We start from the raw sequence: 22,427 nt of genomic DNA, 5'->3' as shown, positions 1-22,427 counted from the left end.
AGTTTGCAATCAGATGCTGAGCTTCAGCCAGAATGTAAATCAACAGACTCCTTTCTTTATCAAGAAAATCTTGCTACAAAAGAAAACACATCAGCTGAACTAAGCAGTATGCTTAGGTAATTCATGCTTGATTTACACTGTGGTACAAGTGCTTTATCTCATTGTGGACTGGTAAATAATTTGCAGACTGACTATTTGAGCAGTAATGGGTCAAGGCAACTACCCGTGTGACATTTATTTTTTTTTTTGAGACAGAGTTTCAGTCTCTTGCCCAAGCTGGAGTGCAATGGCATGATCTTGACTCAATGTGACCTCCACCTCCTGGGTTCAAGTGATTCTCCTGCCTCAGCCTCCCAAGTAGTTGGGATTATAGGCGCCCACCGCCACGCCTGACTAATTTTTGTATTTTTAGTAGAGATGGGGTTTCACCACGTTGGCCAGGCTGGTCTCAAACTCCTGACCTCAGGTGATTTGCCCACCTTGGCATCCAAAAGTGCTGGGATTACAGGCATGAGCCACCGCGCCTAGCCCACATGACACTTTAAAACATTATATTCAATTTCCTCAAGAAAAATAATAAATTTGAAAAGGTTCACTAAATTGCAATTACATACCCAATCAACAGTGCAGAAATTAACAGCCTCAGCAAAATTAAAACCCTGGTTAAAACCACTGTGGTAGGCTCTTGGAAATGTAATCACAAACTCCCCAGCACACTGATTAGTTCGGTAAACCTAAAGAGACAGAAATTGAAGATTTTTGAGTTTCTTAAAGAGTGACATTGTTACTAAAACCAATCTGGACACAGACTATTAGATAATTTCCAAAAAAAAGGTAGCTTTCTGAAATTGAGCCAGAAGAAACAAATTACTATAGTAGAATATCACCTAGCGATACTAATTTATGTCACAAGATGGAGCAGTATCCCAGACTACCAAAGTTGATTAGTATCTGAACACAAAACAAAAATGTGGCCATATTAAGATTCAAAGTATAACTTGTAAAAACAGCTACAATTAAGAATATCCTAATATATTATTATTACTACCCCCAAATAAGTATCTTCTACCACCAATTAAAGAAATCCCACTCTATTTCAAGAGTCTCATAACATACAGAGCTCCTCCTCATTTGGAACTCAAACTTATCTCCCATCATTCCCTTCTTCCTACCACCACCCTCACCCCAAAAGTACCTATAATGCTCTAGGCACACAAATCCTTACACTGGGCTTATTATTATATAATAATATTAGATTTCCTTTTCAAGCCTCTATATTTCTACACCAATGCTTACCTAGTGTATGGTCCCCCAGAACAAAAGCATCAACATTGACTAGGATGGAAATGCAAATCATCAAGCCCCACTCAGACTAACAAAATAGCAGGATCAGAAATTCTAGGGGTGGAGCCCAGCCATCTGTGTAGTAATACGGCCTTCAGGGTTCTGTTAAAAGACCCATCACAGGAACACCATATCTTCTACCTGGAATACTTCTCCTCCTTCCCTAACTCTGCCAAACATGTGATAATTTATCAGAGTTCCAGCTCCTACTACGGATGTCATCTCATTTATGAGCCCTTTCTGATTCCCAATAGAGTTATTAGATCAGTCTCATAGTTGGCACCACTGTCAAACGAAACCACCCTTTGATTATCTGTATAAGCATTATCTTTTACTTCGTATTGTGAATCCCTAAATGCACAAGGAGTTCATTCATCTATCTCTGTAGGTCCAGAATCTAACCCCAGGAGGTTTGCTCAATTATTAAAGAACCAGGGTCAGGTCTCAACTAAAGCAATCTACTCTTAACAAATTGGAAAAAACAGTCAACATAAGGAAAGAAAAATATCAATGAGAAAAATAACTACGAGAAGATGGTGAGATTGTGGTGCTTACTGGTGATTATTTTCTTTTTTTTTTTTTTTTTTTTTTTTTTTTTGAGGCGGAGTCTCACTCTGTTGCCCCCAGGCTGGAGTGCAGTGGCGCGATCTCGGCTCACTGCAAGCTCTGCCTCCCGGGTTTACGCCATTCTCCTGCCTCAGCCTCCCGAGTAGCTGGGACTACAGGCGCCGCCACTACGCCCGGCTAATTTTTTGTATTTTTAGTAGAGACGGGGTTTCACTGTGTTAGCCAGGATGGTCTCGATCTCCTGACCTCGTGATCCGCCCGTCTCGGCCTCCCAAAGTGCTGGGATTACAGGCTTGAGCCACCGCGCCCGGCCAACTGGTGATTATTTTCTAAGCTATGGTCTATGCATAATTTATAATGCCTCAAATAAAAATCCTTTCTGTGGTCTCCACTGACTAGCCTATGAACCCAAAAGCATAAAATTTAGGTCACAACAAGTTCAAGAATTCACTTTAACATTGTAAATGTATCACTGACATTTGATTTAGCTAAGGTGGACTCTTCATACATTTCAATATGGCCTCCCGAATATCTTCAGAGTATTCTCCAAAAGGAAGCCAGTATAGTTGTGCACCACATAACAACATTTTGGTCACAGACAGACCACATATCAATGGTGGTCTGTAAGATTATAATACCGTATTTTCACTGTACCTTTTCTGTTTAGATACAATTAAATACACAAATCCTTACTATTGTGTTACAGCTATCTAAGGTATTCAGTACAGTAACTGCTGTACAGATTTGTAGCTCAGCATCTATACCCTATACCATATAGCCTAGATGTATAGTTGGCTACACCATCTAGGTTTATGTAAGTACACTCTATGAGGTTCACATGACAATGAAATCACCTAGCAATGCATTTCTCAGAACATATCCCTGTTGTTAGGTGTCACTTCATTTAGCAACCTCTAGACTTTTTGGTCTAGACTGTGAACCCTAAAATACAAGCTCAAGACCTTGAAATAAATTTTCACATACAAATATACTAAAACCAATGAATTGCAATTATTATTTGCAAAGGAAGGCTGTTTAGCAATCTAGTTACTAGCTGCAACAAATTAATTTTTATGGTATCTAAGGATCCAGTCCCACTGAGTAAATGTACAGTACCGCAGCAAAACAGCTGTTTCTGCTATCAAGTTATGCTATGGAAAACACAGAATCAAATCAACATCATAAAAAAGTGAATAAAAAGGAAAAAGAAGTGGTAAATTAAGCTTGAGTGGCAGAAGGATTAACCCAGAACATACAGGCACTTCATGAGTCATCAGGGTATTGGGGTTCATGATGGTCACAAGCTGATGGAGGAGATCTGGCTGGGACACAAAGAGTTCTGGAGCTAGTTTCTTCATTACATTTTCTAGCTGCTCAGCAGCATATCCTGGGACTCCATACCAGGTTTTTGGCTCACCCCTGGAAGTAGATTATAAAAATAAATCAATCTGCAACACCAACACAAACAAAATGGGTTACCAGTTCATATTTTTCAGACTTGGCTTTGTAAGACTACGCTACAAAGGAAACCGCAAACTGACAAAGTATCATTAGAAATGTGAGTGTGGGCCGGGCACGGTGGCTCACGCCTGTAATCCCAGCACTTTGGGAGACCGAGGCGGGTGGATCACAAGGTCAGGAGTTCAACACCAGCCTGGCCAACATGGTGAAACCCCATCTCTAACAAAAATACAAAAATTAGCCAGGCATGGTGGCAGGCACCTGTAATCCCAGCTACTTGGGAGGCTGAGGCAGAAGATTCAGTTGACCCCGGGAGGTGGAGGATTCAGTGAGCCAAGACTGCACCATTGCATTCCAGCCTGGATGACAAGAGCAAGACTCCACCTCAAAAAAAAAAAAAGAAAAAGAAAAAGAAAAAGAAATGTGATGTGAACATATGTAATACATTTTCCCCCTTCAAGTATGAATGAACAGAAGACTTTCCATTTGAGGTCCCTCTCCCCCCTCCCATTTTTATCTGATTCTTTAGAAAATGCAGACACCTAGAATTTCTTTTTTTTCCTTTTTTTTTTTTTGAGACTGAGTCTTGCTCTGTTGTCCAGGCTGATGTGCAACGGCGCAGTCTCGGCTCACTGCAACCTCCGCCTCCCAGGTTCAAGCAATTCTCCTGCCTCAGCCTCCTGAGTGGCTAGTATTACAGGTGTGTACCACCATGGCCAGCTAATTTTTGTATTTTTAGTGGAGACGGGGTTTCACCATGTTGGCCGGGCTGGTCTCGAACTCCTGACCTCAGGTGATCCACCCACCTCAGCTTCCTAAAGTGCTGAGATTACAGGTGTGAGCCACCGTGCCCAGCCGGTATCTAGAATTTCTAAGAATATAAGGTATCGTATTCACTTCAGGATATGTTGTTACCACAGTTTCCTAAAGCAACTGACAAGGGAAGGCAACTCGCCATTTTTCTTTTCCCTTGCCCATTCTGGCAGACTAGGTTAAATCAAACACTAATAAGGCAATTAGCATTTCTAAGGAATTCTTATTCTTCAAAGGACTTTAAATTATCAAACAATTTATCTGTATCATCCCTGTGAGGTATGGTAAATATAATCTTCATTTTACAGCTGGGAGCAACTACCTAGGGAAGTAGAATTAATTCTATACATATATATGCCAATTCTCTTTCTTGTGGTACATCCTCAAATTCCTTGTGTGAGGATTTGAGTGAGTTATAGATTTTCAAATATTTTTATATTTAGAAGAAAAATAGAGAAGAAAACAGATGTGAAGAAATGGCTTGAAGAGTTTAAAAAGTAAAGAAGCCCAAATATCTGCACATCCCTCCCACCTTGCCCCCTCAATGCACACACAAAGATAAGGCTCACTCTACTGTGCGTAGTGATACCTGAATTCAGCACAACAAAAGAGGCTGGTCATCACACAGACCTAGAGGACACTGTGGTACTACTAAAATTCACACTTCTCCCAAAAGGGTATCCAGGCTACCACTGGCCATCAAATTCTAAGTAAAAGTAACTTTTACTTAGAATATGCTTTTTCTATAGGTAAAGACTTCTTTTTGTTTTGAGGCGGAGTTTCACTCTGTTGCCCAGACTGGAGTGCAATGGCGGGGTCTCTTGGTTCACTGCAACCTCTGCCTCCCGGGTTCAAGTGATTCTCCTCCCTCAGCCTCCCAAGAAGCTGAGATTACAGGTGCGCACCACCACACCCAGCTGATTTTTGTATTTTTAGTAGAGACAGGGTTTCACCATATTGGCCAGGCTGGTCTCGAACTCCCGACCTCAGGTGATCTGCCCACCTCGGCCTCCCAAAGTGCTGGGATAAAAGGTGTGAGCCACTGTGTCCGGCCTAGGTAAAGACTTTTTTACTTCAGATAAAAACTACCTTTTCCCCCAGAAATACATTGTTCTTGCAAAGTAGTGTGTGTGCAATTTCAGGCAATTCATGGATGCTCTAGGAATCTTAAGAACCACTGTCTTACCCAGGCACAGTGGCTCACACCTATAATCCCGGCACTTTGGGAGGCTGAGGTGGGCGGATCACCTGAGGTCGGGAGTCCGAGACCAGCCTGACCAACATGGAGAAACCCTGTCTCTACTAAAAATAGAAAAAATTAGCTGGGCGTGGTTGCGCATGCCTGTAATCCCAGCAACTTGGGAGGCTGAGGCAGGAGAATTGCTTGAACCTGGGAGGTGGAGGTTGCAGAGAGCCGAGATCGTGCCATTGCACTCCAGCCTGGGCAACGAGCAAAACTCCATCAAAAAAAAAAAAAAACAAAAAAAAAAAGTCTAGAGAACCACTGTCTTAACTTGTCAGGACGCCTGTTCTAATAGAAGTGAAAAACCTTAGGGAAAAAAAAGTAGTTCATTACTCTTTAGACACAGTTAAGACACATCTGCACTGAAAAGGAAAGTTTTCCTATCCAGCTTGCATACTATTCATGGGTTCTTTTTGGAACTTCTCACCAGTGCAAGTAGTTAATTGAATAGCTCCAGTGGTCTTCAATATGCCAGCAGAATGAAGAAAAGCACATTCCCACATACAACCAAGGAAGTTTCATGCCACATATATCAGCAGTAATATGTGCAAGGACAGACTGCTCCATCACTGGCATGTTGTTCAAATTCCAGCCACTATCAAGATACTCCTAAAAATAAGAAGACAAAAGAGGATAAAGGTTTAGCTATATAATGCTAACATTTTAGAACTCTGTTTCAAAAGGCCAGCTAAAAATATTCTCCTCCAAAATAAAAAAAGAAATGTGGAAGAAGAGGGGCCACCATGCTGACCTTCTAGGATGCTCAGAGATTTGTTTTGCCCAGTTTTGAGCTTTGTGTAAAGGGATTTATACAGCATATACTTTTGTATCTATCTCTTTTTAAATATATATAGAGGAACATAAGCCATGAGTCCACTTTAACAAAGTTCAAAATCAGGCAAACTAATCGATAGTGTTAGAAGTCAGGATAGTGATTATCCTGAGGGCATAGTGCTTGTCCTGAAAGAGGAAAAGTAGTGAAGGAGAGCAGGCAAAAAGGTAACTTCTGGGGTGCTAGGAATATCCTATTTCTTGTTTTAGTTAGTGCTGGTTACATGGGTGTGTTCAGTTTGTGGAAACTCATCAGGCTGTATACATATAACTATGTACTTTTCTGATCATATGTAATATTCTCAAAGAAAACTACCAAAAAAAAAAAAAAATCACACTTTCCTACCAAGATAGAAATAGAACTCTTCCTAAGAATAGTTCGCTAGTATGGAAAAAAATACTCAAAAATATTGAAGTTCAAAAATAAATAGACCTGGTCTCAGTCCTTCAGGTTTTCTTCAGAAAGAGAAACCAAGGTTATAAAATCTGAAGGCAAAGGGTGGTAAGTAATTTTCCCCTATGACCACAATACAGGACATAGTTAGGACTAGAATTCTTCTGTAGGCTCTTTCTACTTTTCTTGAAATCATTAAAAATCTGGTAATTAAGGATTTGCTCAAAGTAATCATAAGTTACTTCAAGTCAATCAAACAGACTTTCAATACCTCAATTTCCAAGCCACTTATATGCCTACCTCTTCCTCGGGTGAAAGTTTGATTTTCCCATCTCGGACAGGAAAGCCACTGCCAAATTCCTTTGAGGCAATGTCAGCTCCATATTCCACTGTGACATCCTCCTCAATAGTGCTTACCAGTCTCCAAAATTCTTTCTCAACAAGCTCTGTGGGGACCATCTGGAAATACAAGGAATAGAAAAAATGAGTTCCCCCACAAACTGTCTGTGACCAATTAAGCTTAGTGATGGGAATCAAAGAACAGCACCCTACGGAAAAATTGTGTCTAGAATATTCTATAATTGATCTTAGGCAATTCAGAAAACCTCTACTGTCTAAAAGGAATTCATGTTCCTCTATCACCAGCCATGCCACAACTGTAAAAGGGAGCCAAGGAAAGCAATTATTTATGACTTGGAGATATTTCTGTGTTTCAAAAAATGTAACATAAACTGTATAGTAATAATGGTTAGTTGTGTTTGAATAACGTATAGTACTGTACAGTTGATAATAGCACAGTAATAATGGTTTGTTGTTTCAATGATGCTTTTATACTTTGAGATGCTTTCAAATACATTACCTGAGTCCATCCTTTCATTCTTTTCACTGGACCCGTCTGAGAGCAATGTAGGCAACCAACACAAAAAAGACAGTATAGGCCAGGCGCGGTGACTCACGCCTATAATCCCAGCACTTTAGGAGGCCAAGGCAGACGGATCACGAGGTCAGAAGATTGAGACCATCCTGGCTAATATGGTGAAACCCCATCTCTACTAAAAATTCAAAAAATTAGCCGGGCATGGTGACAGGCACCTGTAGTCCCAGCTACTCGGGAGGCTGAGGCAGGAGAATGGCGTGAACCCAGGAGGCGGAGCTTGCAGTGAGCCGAGACTGCACCACTGCACTCCAGCCTAGGCGACAGAGCGAGACTCCATCTCAAAAAAAAAAAAAAAAAAAAAAGACAGTATATAGCAGTGATCCCCAATGTCCCTGTGTTTTTGGCACCAGGGATGGGTTTCATGGAAGGCAATTTTTCCATGGACCCCTAGGGAAGGGCAGGGCGCAAGGGCTGGGAGGTGGGGGGATTAGATTCTCATTAGGAATATGCAACCTAGACACTTTGCATGGGCAGTTCACAATAGGGTTTGCCCTATGAGAATCTAATACAGCTGCTGATCTGACAGGAGCCAGAGCTCGGGTGGTAACGTCTGCCCACCAATCACCTCCTGCTGTGTGGCCCTGTTCCTAACAGGCCACCGACTGGTACTGGTTCATGGCCAGGTGGGGAAGGGGTGGTTGGAGACTGCCAGTATATAGGATATGACAAAAGGAGCAATTTGTAGCAGCACACCCTTAGAATAAAGAGTCACCAGATTAAATGTCAATCTGTTGTTAATCTGGTGTAAATCTAGAGGCAGGTAACATTTAAACGTCTATCCCTCAATGTCCTCATCTAATATTTCGTCAAAATATACAGTTAACCACAAATAGAAGAGGTTACATGCAAGTCATCAGGATTGGTTAAGCAAAACATATTGGCAAATATAACACATATGGAAGTCAAGAGAACTGAAAATTCAAATGGAGTATAAATTTAAGTCCATTAAATAAGCAAACATTTTAAGTAACTAATAGCTGATGTTAGAGGTGTTGGGGAAAAACAAGTTCACTCATACATTGCTGGGATCCATAAATTGCTACAGCCACTGGGATGGAATGAGGGAGAATGACTCTCATCTGACTTCAATAATCATCCCAAGAAAATCATCCAATTAAAGAGTACTACATGCATTAAGGGTTTGCTGCAGTGCTTTATTAGTAGTGACAAAAATCATAGTTTAAATATCTAGAATTAAAGCACTACATTTTGGTGTACTCATTTGATGGAATATTAAATGCTGAATGGAAAATGCTTATGCTTCAAAGTACATAAAGGGGAATTAAAAATGGACTCATCCTGAAATTTATACTACTAACTTATGATTACATAACAATATACAACAAATGTGTTCCCAATGCATAGTACACTCCTTGGCACATAGCAGTCATTTAATACATTTTGTTAAGTATTCTTTATATTTGTTGGACCAAAACGATTGCTGATGATTTTCTTTATTAGTATTCTATTACTGGTGCTGTATGATCAGTATGGAAGTGGTATCTTTAGAGAAATCCTAAAATAAAAAATTAGAATGCTTTTTAAAGTATTGTGAAATTTTAAATACCACAAAACAAATTAAAGGTTTCATTCTGCTTTCTGTGTGATAATGCCTAATAGAGTGAGGCCTCAACTAAAAATCCGTCTTCAGGTACACTTTTCTCCAAAAGCTATTAAAATCCTAAATCGAAGCAGTATATATGTACATACATGGACCGGCATGTTGAAGTAATCAGATTTGAACGCATCTGCCATTTCCCCAAAAGTACGGAGGGTATAGTCCCTGGCTGCTTGTTCAAAGCCAAATGCTTCTTGTGGCTTACTACATTCCTGAAAATAAAAAAGAAAATTATGATCTAGGTGACACTGAAAACACCAAGTATACTTGGTCAATCATCAAGCTAGCAGATAGAAAACAAGGCTTTGTGTATTTTACTGCTATGCTAGGTCTATATTATAAAAATAAACCTGCCTGAAAAATGTGGTTATTTTAATAAGCAAATGAAATACATTTTATTTATTTGCTAATGAGCAAATAAAATGTCCATTTTAACAACCACAACTTGGATAAATTTACACACTTATAAGAGGCAGGCTAAAGATTCGACTTCCTTCAAAATCAAATAATGTTTTCAATACTGAAAATGAGAGTAATAATGTTCTCCTGGGAGTTAAAATTATAAAATCAACATACAATAAATAGGTCAAAATAGAGATAAACCACTTGATGGAAACAGAATGGCTCTCAGGCCAGCAATATTTGATTATAATCTAATACTGGGAGTTAACAGGGGCAGTATAAGCTGCCTTAGATCTTCGTGAGCCAATAGACTTAAATATTCCAGATCCATTGATAAGGTCATCCCTATTACAAGTTATTAAATAATTTATCTAACATCCATGACCCCCTGCCCTGTCCTATGCTTAATGATCTCCCATTGATGGAGACATCCTTATGTTGTAACATAGCTACATGGAAAAGCACTCAAACCTTTATATCCATGCTATACTTAAACCTCCTTACTGTTATATTACAATTCAACCCTAACAAGGGTAATAGACTGACTGCTACATAATATTAATACAAAATAATCCTAATGGCTGGACGCAATGGCTCACACCTGTAATCCAGTCCTTTGGGAGGCCGAGGCAGGCGGATCACCTGAGCTCAGGAGTTTGACACCAGCATGGACAACATGGCAAAACCCTGTCTCTACCAAAAAATACAAAAATTAGCTGGGCATGGTGGTGCAAGCCTATAGTCCCAGCTACTTGGGAGGGTGAGATGGGAGGATCACTTGAGCTGGGGAGGCGGAGGTTGCAGTGAGCTGAGATCACACCACTGCACTCCACTGTACTCCAACCTGGGTGATAGAGTGAGATCCTGTCTCAAAAAAAAAAAAAAAAAAAAAAAACCTCAAAAAGATAATCATAGATCCTTTTCAGATTTTACCAATGACAGCATGCACTATTAAAAACATCAGTAATCACAGTGCTACATGAAAATGTCTCTATAAATGAAAAAAGCAGATTACTAAAATTACTTATATAATGTAGCTCCATTTGTTTAAAATAGAAAAAAGGCAGGATGAATATACACCAAGACATTGACAGTGGTTATGTATGCACTGTGAAAGCATAGCTCTACTTTTTAAGTTGTTCAGTGTTTTAATAATTCTTGCAAAGAGCATGTAATGCTTTTTATAAGAATTTTTTTTAAAAAGATAGTTATTACAAATTATTTTCTGCCTCTTAACTACCCACATACATTGTGGAACTCACTTCTAAGACCTCTTTCCTATTCAGGTCCATCCCAGTTTTCTTCATGGACCTCATTACTGTCGACTGCCAAATCTAAAACTCAAAGGCAGGCCAAATGAGGTGGCTCAGACCTGTAATCCCAGCAATTTGGAAGGCCGAGGTAGGAGGATTATTTGAGCTCAGGAGTTCGAGATCAACCGTGGGCAACATGGTGAAACCCCTCTGTACAAAAAATACAAAAATCAGCCAGGCATCATGGCATGGGCCTGTAGTTCCAGCTACCTGGGGGGCTGAGGTGGGAGAACTGCTTGAGCCAGGGAGGTTGAGACTGCAGTGAGCCATGTTTGTGCCACTGCACTCCAACCTGGGCAACAAAGTTAGTCCTTGTCTAAAAATAAAATAAAAAATAAATAAAACTCAAAGGCAAAGAAAAATGCCCTAAAAAAATCTTCTACCATTAATTATTACCTGAGCCAAACACTTAGGACACCTCCAGTCTCCCTTGGGAACATCATGGAGAGGTGGGATCAAGCAAAAGGTATGGTAACTGTCATCACAGCCATCACACAACAGTAGCCGGTCTTCATCATTGCCACTGCCACATAAGAGACAGACATACAGATCCACCTGTAGCAATACAAATGGGTACAGAACAAAGGAACATGATCTATTATTTGATTTTCTAAAATTCTAGAAATGAAATGGATCTGAGGCATAATCTAGTCTCTACATCCTGCTACAAATGCTTCAACCTCTATAAAGGATATTTTAAATAAAAATGCTTCACTTTCTATGAAGGATATTTCACAATACCTCATGCATACCCAAATATAAGGTGGAATCTCCTAGCTCTCTCAATTGTCATATGTTTAAAGTTTGTTATTTAAAGTTTTTAGTAGGTTCCAAAACAACAAGATGCTAAGGTTACAGGCCAAGTGTGGTGGCACATGCCTGTAGTCCCAACTATTTGGGGAGTTGAGGCAGGAGGACTGCTTGAGCCTCGTAGGTCAAGGTTGGAGTGAGCCCTTATTGCACTGTTGCACTCTAGCCTGGGTGACAGAGACCCTGTCTCAGAAAAAAAAGAGAAAAAAAAGACACCAGGTAATAAATTACCAACCTAACCAAAAGTATAATTTGTGAAGGAAAATATAATTTTTCCATATTTAAAACAAAACTGTTTTTAAAGTTCCTGGCACAGTGGCTTAAGCCTGTAATCCCAACACTTTCTGGGGGCCTGGTGGGACTGCTTGAAGCTAGGAGTTTGAGACCAGCCTAGGCAATATGGCAAGACACTGTCTCTACAAGAAATTTAAAAAAGAGCCGGGCGCGGTGGCTCAAGCCTGTAATCCCAGCACTTTGGGAGGCCGAGACGGGCGGATCACAAGGTCAGGAGATCGAGACCATCCTGGCTAACACGGTGAAACCCCGTCTCTACTAAAAAATACAGAAAACTAGCCGGGCGAGGTGGCGGGCGCCTGTAGTCCCAGCTACTCTGGAGGCTGAGGCAGGAGAATGGCGTGAACCCGGGAGGCGGAGCTTGCAGTGAGCTGAGATCCCGCCACTGCACTCCAGCCTGGGCGACAGAGCGAGACTCCGTCTCAAAAAAAAAAAAAAAAAAGAAATTTAAAAAAGAAAAATTAGCTGGGCATGGTGGTGCACACCTGTGGTCCCAGCTACTTAAGAGGCTGGGGCAAGAGGATCCCTTGAGCCCAGGAGTTCAAGGCAGCAGTAGCTATGATTGTGTCACTGTACTCCAGTCGTCTCTAAAAAAATAAAAATAAACTACCACTTTTAATTCTACTTAAGGGGTCATGGTTAAGAAGTTCCCCTAATGCCCAGTGATAAGGCATAGTTGTTACTTTTTTTTTTTTTTTTGAGACGGAGTCTAGCTCTGTCGCTCAGGCTGGACTGCAGTGGCCGGATCTCAGCTCACTGCAAGCTCCGCCTCCCGGGTTTACGCCATTCTCCTGCCTCAGCCTCCAGAGTAGCTGGGACTACAGGCGCCCGCCACCTCGCCCCGCTAGTTTTTTGTATTTTTTAGTAGAGACGGGGTTTCACCGGGTTAGCCAGGATGGTCTCGATCTCCTGACCTTGTGATCCACCCGTCTCGGCCTCCCAAGGTGCTGGGATTACAGGCTTGAGCCACCGCGCCCAGCCAGTTATTACTTTTTATCAGGTACACTGTATTCCCCCAAAAACTCGTATGTTGAAGTCCTAACCCTTGGTACCTCAGAATGTGACTATATTTGGAAATGAGTCCTTACAGAGGTAATCATCCAATATGACTGGTGTCCTTATAAGGACAAAGATATGTACAGAGGAAAGACCCTGTGAAAGACAGCCATCTACAGCCAAGGAAAGAGGGCTCAGAAGAAATCAACTCCGCCAACACCTTGATCTCAAATTTCCCAGCCTATACAACTGTGAAAAAATAAATTTCTGTTGTTTAAGCAACTCAGTCTGTGGCACATCCTTATGGCAGCCACAGCAAACTATTACTCAATACTAGAAAGCTGAGAATTCAACTAAACGGAGAGTCTAACTGTTTCAGTATATTTACTGTAGCAAATAAAAATCTAGCTCTGTCAGTTTTCTGATTGTATTGGGGAGAGGGGGTGGGGCAGAAGGTGACATTTATGGAGAGAACACTCAATTAGAATAATTTCTAGTTCCATGAAAAAAAGCACTGTTTCAGGCTCTCAGAAGGGGGTAGAGAAGAACCAGATCCTTTCTAATGCCATCAGGCTTTACTTTTAATAAAAGTTTTCCACAGAATAAACAGCTCCCAGCCCTCTAACTCTGCCATGCCCTCCTCCCTACTCCCAACTGCTTTCCTTTGTTCCTTTTCTTTCTCTTCCTTCCTTCTCTACTTCCTTTTCATTCCTTCCTTCCTCTTCCTTCTTCCTTTCTCTTTTTTGTTCCTTCTTTCCATTTCCTTCCTTCCCTTTGCTAGCTGGAAAGTTGGAAAACACTAACTTGGATTTTTGAGCTAGCCTTCAGCTCATGTAGAAGGGAGCTAGTGAATTATGAGCAATTCTACGTATAATGAGCTAGATTACAGTTCATTATTATTCAGTGCTAAAACTGAATGTATTCCAGAAAATGGCAGTCAATGCCCCCTCCAGATGTTACTACCATCTTTATAGTACGATCATGTATTTCCTCATTCCTCATTTATTAACTAATACTACAAACTGACTTCAAAAGATATTTTTATTGTCAGACACTAAGTTAAACAATCTTATTTAAAGCACAAATTTAAGTTTAAACTTGGGGGTAAAGGGGATTAAAGAAAGGAAGGGAAGAAGGAAAATAGGAAAGAAAAAGGAGAAAGGGAAAGTCACTCACAGCATTGGTGGCCTTTTTAGATCGACTCTTGGGCTTTTCCTTCTCATTTTCTACAATATAATCTTTCCTCTCAATAGGTTCTTGCTTGATGCTACTCTTCATTTCTTTCTCTGTAGGAGGCAATCCAAAATTAGCTCTTTCTGTACAATGCTTTTTTCCACTTCCTCCCTCAACTGATCATCTCCCTCCCAAAGCACATACCGTACACAAACACAACTTCATGTGTGTTTTCATTTTAGTAGCAATAGCACCCAGTATACTTTATTCAAGGGCTCAAATGCTGATTACTTTATGATAAAATGCAAACTCTTGTGCCATTTGAATTTCAGGATGTAGGTTACTTCTTTTTTTTTTTTTTTTTTTTTTTTTTTTTGAGACGGAGTCTCGCTGTGCTCCCAGGCTGGAGTGCAGTGGCGTGATCTCAGCTCACTGCAAGCTCCGCCTCCCGGGTTCACGCCATTCTCCCGCCTCAGCCTCCTGAGTAGCTGAGACTACAGGCGCCCGCCACCACGCCCGGCTAGTTTTTTGTATTTTTAGTAGAGACGGGGTTTCACCATGTTAGCCAGGATAGTCTCGATCTCCTGACCTCGTGATCCACCCGCCTCAGCCTCCCAAAGTGCTGGGATTACAGGCTTGAGCCACCGCGCCCGGCCGGATGTAGGTTACTTCTGAAGATGTCTCTCAGGTTTGTATGCTTTCAAAATAGGAACTAAAGTTTTCTTAAGACCAACACATAACATATACTGATGAAATCAAATTCCTCTTGGCCATGACTATAAGAGACCAACAGTTCACCAACTATACCTCCTCCATATAACACATTATCTCTCCATGTCCTGGTCATCCTCCTGGTCTCCAAATTCCTGGTTCTGAAAACTAAGAAGTTTGGCAAAAACACTGGCTATCAATTACTGAACTATCATGTGGTAGGCATTGTGCTCAATGCTTCCCATAAAGTATTTAATCCTTCACAACAAACCCATTTCAAAGGTCAGAAAACTGATGTTAAAGTAAGTCAAGAAACATCTCTAAGGTTACATAACTAGTTAGCGGTTGTGCCAAGACTACTGTATTACTTTATATTGTACTTTCCACTGCATTGTGCTGCCTTTCCACTACCTCACTAATCCCTAGGTGGAACACATTTTATTAACTTCTTAATTTGTATGTGCCTCATATATAAGATTTCTCTTAAGAGAATCTCGGGTGCTGACAAGTTGATGGGTGCAGCACAGCAACATGGCACAAGTATACATATGTAACAAACCTGCACGTTATGCACATGTACCCTAGAACTTAAAGTATAATAATAATAAAAAAAAAAAAAGAAAAAAAGAAAAAAAAGTGCTGTGAATTATAAATTCGATCTCTTTTGGTACTCTTTAAAGATGCAAATAAATTTCAGAATAACTTAAAAAAAAAAAAAAGAGAATCTCAAATCCACCTCTCAGTGACTTACATCAAGTGATAGCCAGGCAAGCAATTAACTACAATTCAGATTTAGGAACATGTCTGTTTGCCTTGCCTGAAATAAATCTGTTAGACATTCGGTCAAAGGCACCTATGTTTTTCACAAATTACTTCAAGTAACTGCGTTGAATCAAATTTCAAAGTAGCAACTCACTAGAGCTGAGAAACTCATCCACACTCCTAATATGCATACATATAGTTTCTGCTTCTCTCTCCCACTAGTTAGTTAATTATGAGAACAAGGACATTGTTGATATATTAAGATTTTATTTCTCAAAGCTCAACCCAGTGTAATAGCTGCTCTAATGTTTACTTTTTAATTTTTTCCATTGACTTTTTCAGCTTATAATGTTTACTTATGAATACTTATTTTTACTTTATTTACTTTTTCTTTCCTATTCACTGATAAATTTTCTTACCATTTTCACATTTTGGAGTTGGACAACCCATTCGACGTCTCAGATTATGAGTTCTGGCTTCTGTTGTCTCCTCGGGTTCTATTTTAATATTCATGGCCTAAAAAAATTGTCACATATATGAATATTTCCTTTAAGAAGATATAATCTTTAAAAATCCAACTGGAATCTCAAGATGACTATATCCTACCAATTGCCTCTATTAACAGTGCATTCAAAACATACTTCTCTCTCTTCCGAAGGAATAAAGTTCACCTTTGAAACTACTATTAAAGCATGGATGAGAAATTTTAAAATAGGGAAAAGTTGGCCAGGCACAGTGGCTCACACCTGTAATCGCAGCACTTTGGGAGGCCAAGGCAGGCAGATCACTTGAGGTTAGGAATTCAAGACCAGCCTGGCTAACAGTGAAACCCTGTCTCTACTAAAATTACAAAAATTGGCCGGGCATGGTGGCATGCACCTGTAGTCCCAGCTACTTGGGAGGCTGAGGCAGGAGAAATGCTTGAATCCAAGAGACAGAGGCTGCAGTGAGCTGAGATCATGCCATTGCACTCCAGCCTGGGTGACAGAGCAAGACTCCATCTCAAAAAAAAAAAAAAATAGGGAAAGTCAAAGGATCAAGAACAAATTGTGGCTGGGTGAGGTGGCTCACACCTGTAATCCCAGCATTTGGGGAGGCCGAGGTAAGTGGATCACTTGAGGCCAGGAGTTTGAGATCAGTCTGGCCATCATGGCAAAACCCCATCTCTAACTAGAAATACAAAAATTAGCCAGGTGTTGCATACTCGGGAGGCTGAGGCAGGAGAATGGCGTAAACCCGGGAGGTGGAGCTTGCAGTGAGCCGAGATCGTGCCACTGCACTCCAGCCTGGGCGACAGAGCGAGACTCCATCTCACACAAAAGAAATTTTAATTAGTTAGGCATGCATGGCATGCATCCGTAGTTCCAGCTACTCGGGAGGCTGAGGTGGCAGTTATCACCTGAGCCTGGGAGTTGAAAGTTGCAGTAAGCTATGATCATGCCACTGTACTCCAGTCTAGGTGACAGAGCGAGACCATCTCTAAAAAGAAGAAGAGGCCGGGCGCGGTGGCTCACGCCTGTAATCCCAGCACTTTGGGAGGCCACAATGGGTGGATCATGAGATCAGGAGATTGAGACCATCCTGGCTAACACAGTGAAACCCGTCTCTATTAAAAATACAAAACAAATTAACTGGGCATGGTGGCACACGCCTGTAGTCCCAGCTACTGGGGAGGCTGAGGCAGGAGAATTGCTGGAATCTGGGAGGCGGAGGTCGCCGTGAGCCAAGATCGCGCCACTGCATTCCAGCCTGGGCAACAGAGTAAGATTCTGTCTCTAAAAAAAAAAAGAAGTCTGAGAAAAATGGCTTTAACTGTCTTCTAACCACTGTGTTTAAAAAACCTCCTAATCTACATGTTTTCTAGCCTTAATCCCCATTAAACATTGCCCAACTTTGTGAGGGTAATGGGCAATCCAAGTAGGAACACAGAACACCAATTCTTCCTAAGGCCTTGATTGGTAACAAGCAGCAGTCTGTACAGGCAGCATAAACTTAGACTTCTTCGATTCCTTATCCCTTTGATGGTACAATTCACCCAAGTGTAAAAGTTGGAATACAAACAGCATCCCTTTGTGAGATTAACAAGGTTCAAAACTACAAAGAGCATACACATGAGAGAAATCCAGTGTCAGACAGCCATTGGTAATAGGGCTTGAGAATTCCTTCTAAATTAACCTCATGAGGCTCTTACCTCTGCTCTCATGCGTTTTGCTCGTCGGGCTGGGGGGCACGTTTCCGAAGGCTGCACAGACTGCCTCTGGGGAATATCATGGGGTTTGTACTCCTTGTCCTTAGTGTCTGTGGTCAGGTTTGGCTTCTGCAAACACTAGAAATAACAACTATACTGATAAATTCCTTCCCTTTTTAATCTTACAGAGTTTCAGTGGATTTTTGTAAGGTACATTTTACAACTATTTATCTAGACAACAGGCCTATAATTTTTAAAAATCTAAATAAAAATAAAGACAAGTCTGCAGTTACCAACCACATACATACATCTATAAAGGTTTAAAACATTTTAAAAATTTTTAACAGGGGGTGTTGCTTTGATTTTTCATTGCTGACATCATCAGGTTACAACAGACCATAGCTGTCTCAAGGCATTCCCAATAAACCACTTGGAATTATTTGTGCTTGCAACTGTCAGTTAATGGAAGGTCCATATTGTTAGAAAGGCCCCTTATAAGCTCCCAAAACAATTTTCCATGTTAAAAATATCTCATTTTTTAAAAGTATTTGGAATTTAAAAAATAGGGAATCCAATATGTTTTCTAGATTTTACAACTGTATAGTTTCAGATATAACTAGCAAAGTTATCATCCAAAGATATCACCTGAATTGAGAAAACAGGTCATTTAACTAAAGCAGTCTTCCTCACTAGGGTTTCTATTTACCACAGTATATCCCTACAAAGTCTAACTCGCAAGGCAAAGATCAACTGGTAGCCCACAGCAATAACTTTGGTTCTGATCAAAAATGCATCTCTCTTCTTGCTTTGGTTTTTCTTTTTAGTTTTATTCTAAGCTATTAACACAACAAAATGTTGCCACTGAAGCTAATATGAATTTCAGGTAAGTACTACTCTTTCATAAGAGGACCCACAAACCTCACGAAAAACCTTTGTAAAAGTTTCAAAAGTAACCCTCTGAGGTGTGTTATAGCAGCTATATTTGGAATGAGATACATGGAAATAACAACCTTCCTGAAGCACTGACACTACGGGCACAGTTACTACCATAGAATCTCACTAATGAGATTGGCCCCTTTCCTCCTCACATTTGCAGAAATACAGAGACGGGCAAAAGAACAAAAGAAAGTACAAAGTGACAAAATGATAAAATTTGGCCGGGCGCGGTGGCTCAAGCCTGTAATCCCAGCACTTTGGGAGGCCGAGACGGGCGGATCACGAGGTCAGGAGTTCGAGACCATCCTGGCTAACACGGTGAAACCCCGTCTCTACTAAAAAATACAAAAAACTAGCCGGGCGAGGTGGTGGGCGCCTGTAGTCCCAGCTACTCGGGAGGCTGAGGCAGGAGAATGGCGTAAACACCCGGGAGGCGGAGCTTGCAATGAGCTGAGATCCGGCCACTGCACTCCAGCCTGGGCGACACAGCGAGACTCCGTCTCAAAAAAAAAAAAAAAAAAAAAAAAAAGATAAAATTTATTTCTGATAGTTAAGAAATATGATATACTATTTAAAAATACTGACTCATTACTTGTTAACAAGTAGTAAATCTACCACTGGTAATAGCACCCTATAAATATTAAATATTCTGCTCATTCTACTTAAAACTACACATTGATTTGATCCAGAAAAATTAACTATTATATTCCTAATAGTTAAGCATTTACATTCTGAAAAAAGTTGGTCAGGTGCGGTGGTGCCTTAAATAAGGTACCTTATTTAAGACTTACGGCTCGGTATAGTGGCTCACACCTGTAATCCCAGCACTTTGGGAGGCCGAGGCAGGTAGATCACTTGAGGTCAGGAGTTCAAGACCAGCTTGGCCAACATAGTGAAACCCCGTCCTTACTAAAAATACAAAAATTAGCCCATGTGGTGACACATGCCTGTAATCCCAGCTACTCAGGAGGCTGAGGCAGGAGAATCGCTTGGACCTGGAAGGCAGACATTGCAGTGAGCCGAGATCGTGCCACTGCACTCCAGCCTGGGTGACAGAACAAGACTCCGTCTCAAAAAAAAAAAAAAAAAAGAAAAAATTATGAGACAAACTAAACACCAATGACAATTGAGAGAAAAAAATATTTTGTTTTTTACAAAAAGTAGTATAGAACATTGCCTTCTGTTTTGTAACAAGTCCTCAGTTGAGCATTTAGAGTATGTTTAATGAAAGCATGCAGAGGGGAATAAAACCTGTTCATCATGTAAATTAATCCCCTTTATGTATCCAATGTACTTTCTATTGGAGACACAAAAGTATGAGTGATTAGGAAAATACAAATTGAGCTGAATTACATAAATTGTACTAAGTGGATGATCACAAATTCGGATACTACATATGTGGTTCCTATCTCCTACTAGTTAGTCTCAATGGTTCCATCATCTATGGTCAGCTTGGTTCTGTAAGGACTTTGCAGATCTAAGACAATCATGCCCTGTAGTTTTTTAGAATAAATAAGAAGAGCTTTATTATTTTGCTCCAAACCACAATTAAAAATACACACGATATGGTTTTATATCTAGTGTTATTAACATACAGACGCTAATTTTAACCTTTACTTGAGAAACTAGGACTTACAGGTGATTTAATATCATCATCATGCCATAATCACACCATCCCACAAAGGCAGAGCAATCCCTTAAGACATTTAGAAAACATGATGATGCAAGATTGAGGCCTCTGTTCCACTGGAACAGTGTATCAACTTTTCTCAAGTTCCCTAAAATTTAACTTATACTCTCCCTTCACCCTTTTGCAATAATTCCTTCACTGTACACCTCTGTTTTTCCTAAGTATATGTTCTTCAATTCTTCTCTCCCTAATAACTATTTCAAAAATCAGAAATAGATGTGAAAATTTACATACAAGGAATGTTCATCATAGTATTATAATAAAAAACTAGAATCGACCTAAACATTCTACAATAGAAGAAATAAAAATAAGGTCTGGCTATAAAAAATGGATTGCCACAGTCATTAGAAATCGCATTTTCAAAACTATTCAATGATATGGCAAATGCTCATATGATTAGTAAAAAAACCCAAGATGCAATGATGTATACATCATTGAAGAAGAGTACACTTTCAATTTGTGAATGTATGCATAAAAATAGCCCTGAGAGAAATAACAGGTGGAAGGATCAGGAGTGATTTTATTTTGCCATACTCTCCTCCTGTGTTTTTAAAACTTTCTACAATGAATGTGTATCACTTCCTAAAACATACTTGGCACACAGTAAGTCACTCACAAATATCTACCTTTACTGCAGATGCAATGTTTACAAAAGGGTACCTTTTAAATACTTATTCCTTTCAACTCCTTGATTGTATAAATATTTAAGTGACTTTTAACCATAAAACTACATTGCCTTTTTAAGTATATAAGTGACATGTTTCTAAAATGTTACAATCCACAAAGCATCATTAAAAGGACTCTCTCTTCCTTTATTCACTATAACTTCCATACTTAGGAAGAGTTCAAGAAGAGAAAATTAACCTATTACGGGTAACTGTATCTAGATCTGACTATGAGGCAAAAACGTTCCACATTCAACACTCTATTTTTTATTTTTGTTTTTTTATTTTTTGAGACAATCTTTTTTTTTTTTTTGAGACGGAATCTCGCTCTGCCGCCCAGGCTGGAGTGCAGTGGCCGGATCTCAGCTCACTGCAAGCTCCGCCTCCCGGCTTCACGCCATTCTCCTGCCTCAGCCTCCCGAGTAGCTGGGACTACAGGCGCCCGCCACCTCGCCCGGCTAGTTTTCTGTATTTTTTAGTAGAGACGGGGTTTCACCGTGTCGGCCAGGATGGTCTCGATCTCCTGACCTCGTGATCCGCCCGTCTCGGCCTCCCAAAGTGCTGGGATTACAGGCTTGAGCCACCGCGCCCGGCGAGACAATCTTGTTCTAAGTCTTGTTCTGTCACCCAGGCTGGAGTGCAATGGCGCGATCTTGGCTCACTGCAAACTCTGCCTCCCGGGTTCAAGCAATTCTCCTGCCTTAGCCTCCCAAGTAGCTCAGATTACAAGCGCCTGCCACCACATCCAGCTATTTTTTTTTTTTTTTTTTTTTTGTATTTTTAGTAGAGAAGGGGTTTTGCCATGTTGGCCAGCCTGATCTCAAACTCCTGACCTCAGGGGATCCACCTGAGGCCTCCCAAAGTGTTGGGATTACAGGTGTGAGCCACCGCACCCAGCCAATTTTTTATTTTTTTAATTTTTTTTATTTTTTTGAGACAGAGTCTTGCTCTGTCACCCAGGCTGGAGTGCAGTGGCACAATCCCAGCTCACTGCAACCTCCAACTCCTGGGTTCAAGTGATTCTCCTGCTCCAGCCTCCCACGCAGCTGGGACTACAGGCGCGCGCCACCATGCCCAGCTAATTTTTGTATTTTTAGTAGAGACAGGGTTTCACCATGTTGGCCAGGATGGTCTCCATCTCTCCATCTAGTGATCCGCCCACCTTGGCCTCCCAAAGTGCTGGGATTACAGGCCTGAGCCATTGCTCCCGGCTCACACTCAACATTCTAAACAATTTCATCCATGGGCTCACTAAACATTCACATAATGTACTAAACAA

At 40.7% G+C, this 22,427-nt stretch overlaps 1 protein-coding gene across 3 annotated transcripts in view; it reads right to left on the bottom strand.

Moving 5' to 3' along the window:
• KDM5B (lysine demethylase 5B) overlaps positions 1-22,427 on the bottom strand; it is an 87,606-nt gene that overhangs the window by 22,813 nt on the left and 42,366 nt on the right. Inside the window, exons 5-14 of one of the 3 annotated variants that reach the window (XM_025382841.1) lie at positions 17,861-17,995; positions 17,337-17,444; positions 16,089-16,185; positions 14,200-14,309; positions 11,320-11,478; positions 9,301-9,420; positions 6,954-7,112; positions 5,856-6,037; positions 3,168-3,330; positions 615-734 (exon numbers count right to left, since the gene is read on the bottom strand). In XM_025382841.1, the coding sequence (XP_025238626.1) occupies positions 615-734; positions 3,168-3,330; positions 5,856-6,037; positions 6,954-7,112; positions 9,301-9,420; positions 11,320-11,478; positions 14,200-14,309; positions 16,089-16,185; positions 17,337-17,444; positions 17,861-17,995 (1,353 nt within the window). The remainder of the gene's footprint in view (positions 1-614; positions 735-3,167; positions 3,331-5,855; positions 6,038-6,953; positions 7,113-9,300; positions 9,421-11,319; positions 11,479-14,199; positions 14,310-16,088; positions 16,186-17,336; positions 17,445-17,860; positions 17,996-22,427) is intronic. The other 2 variants (XM_025382848.1, XM_025382855.1) reach the window with 2 other exon arrangements.

This window comes from Theropithecus gelada, chromosome 1 (assembly GCF_003255815.1).
Source record: "Theropithecus gelada isolate Dixy chromosome 1, Tgel_1.0, whole genome shotgun sequence".
Taxonomy (NCBI): domain Eukaryota; kingdom Metazoa; phylum Chordata; class Mammalia; order Primates; family Cercopithecidae; genus Theropithecus; species Theropithecus gelada.
The sequence above is the reverse complement of the archived record's forward strand: the minus strand, read 5'-3'. Positions and strand labels throughout refer to the sequence as shown.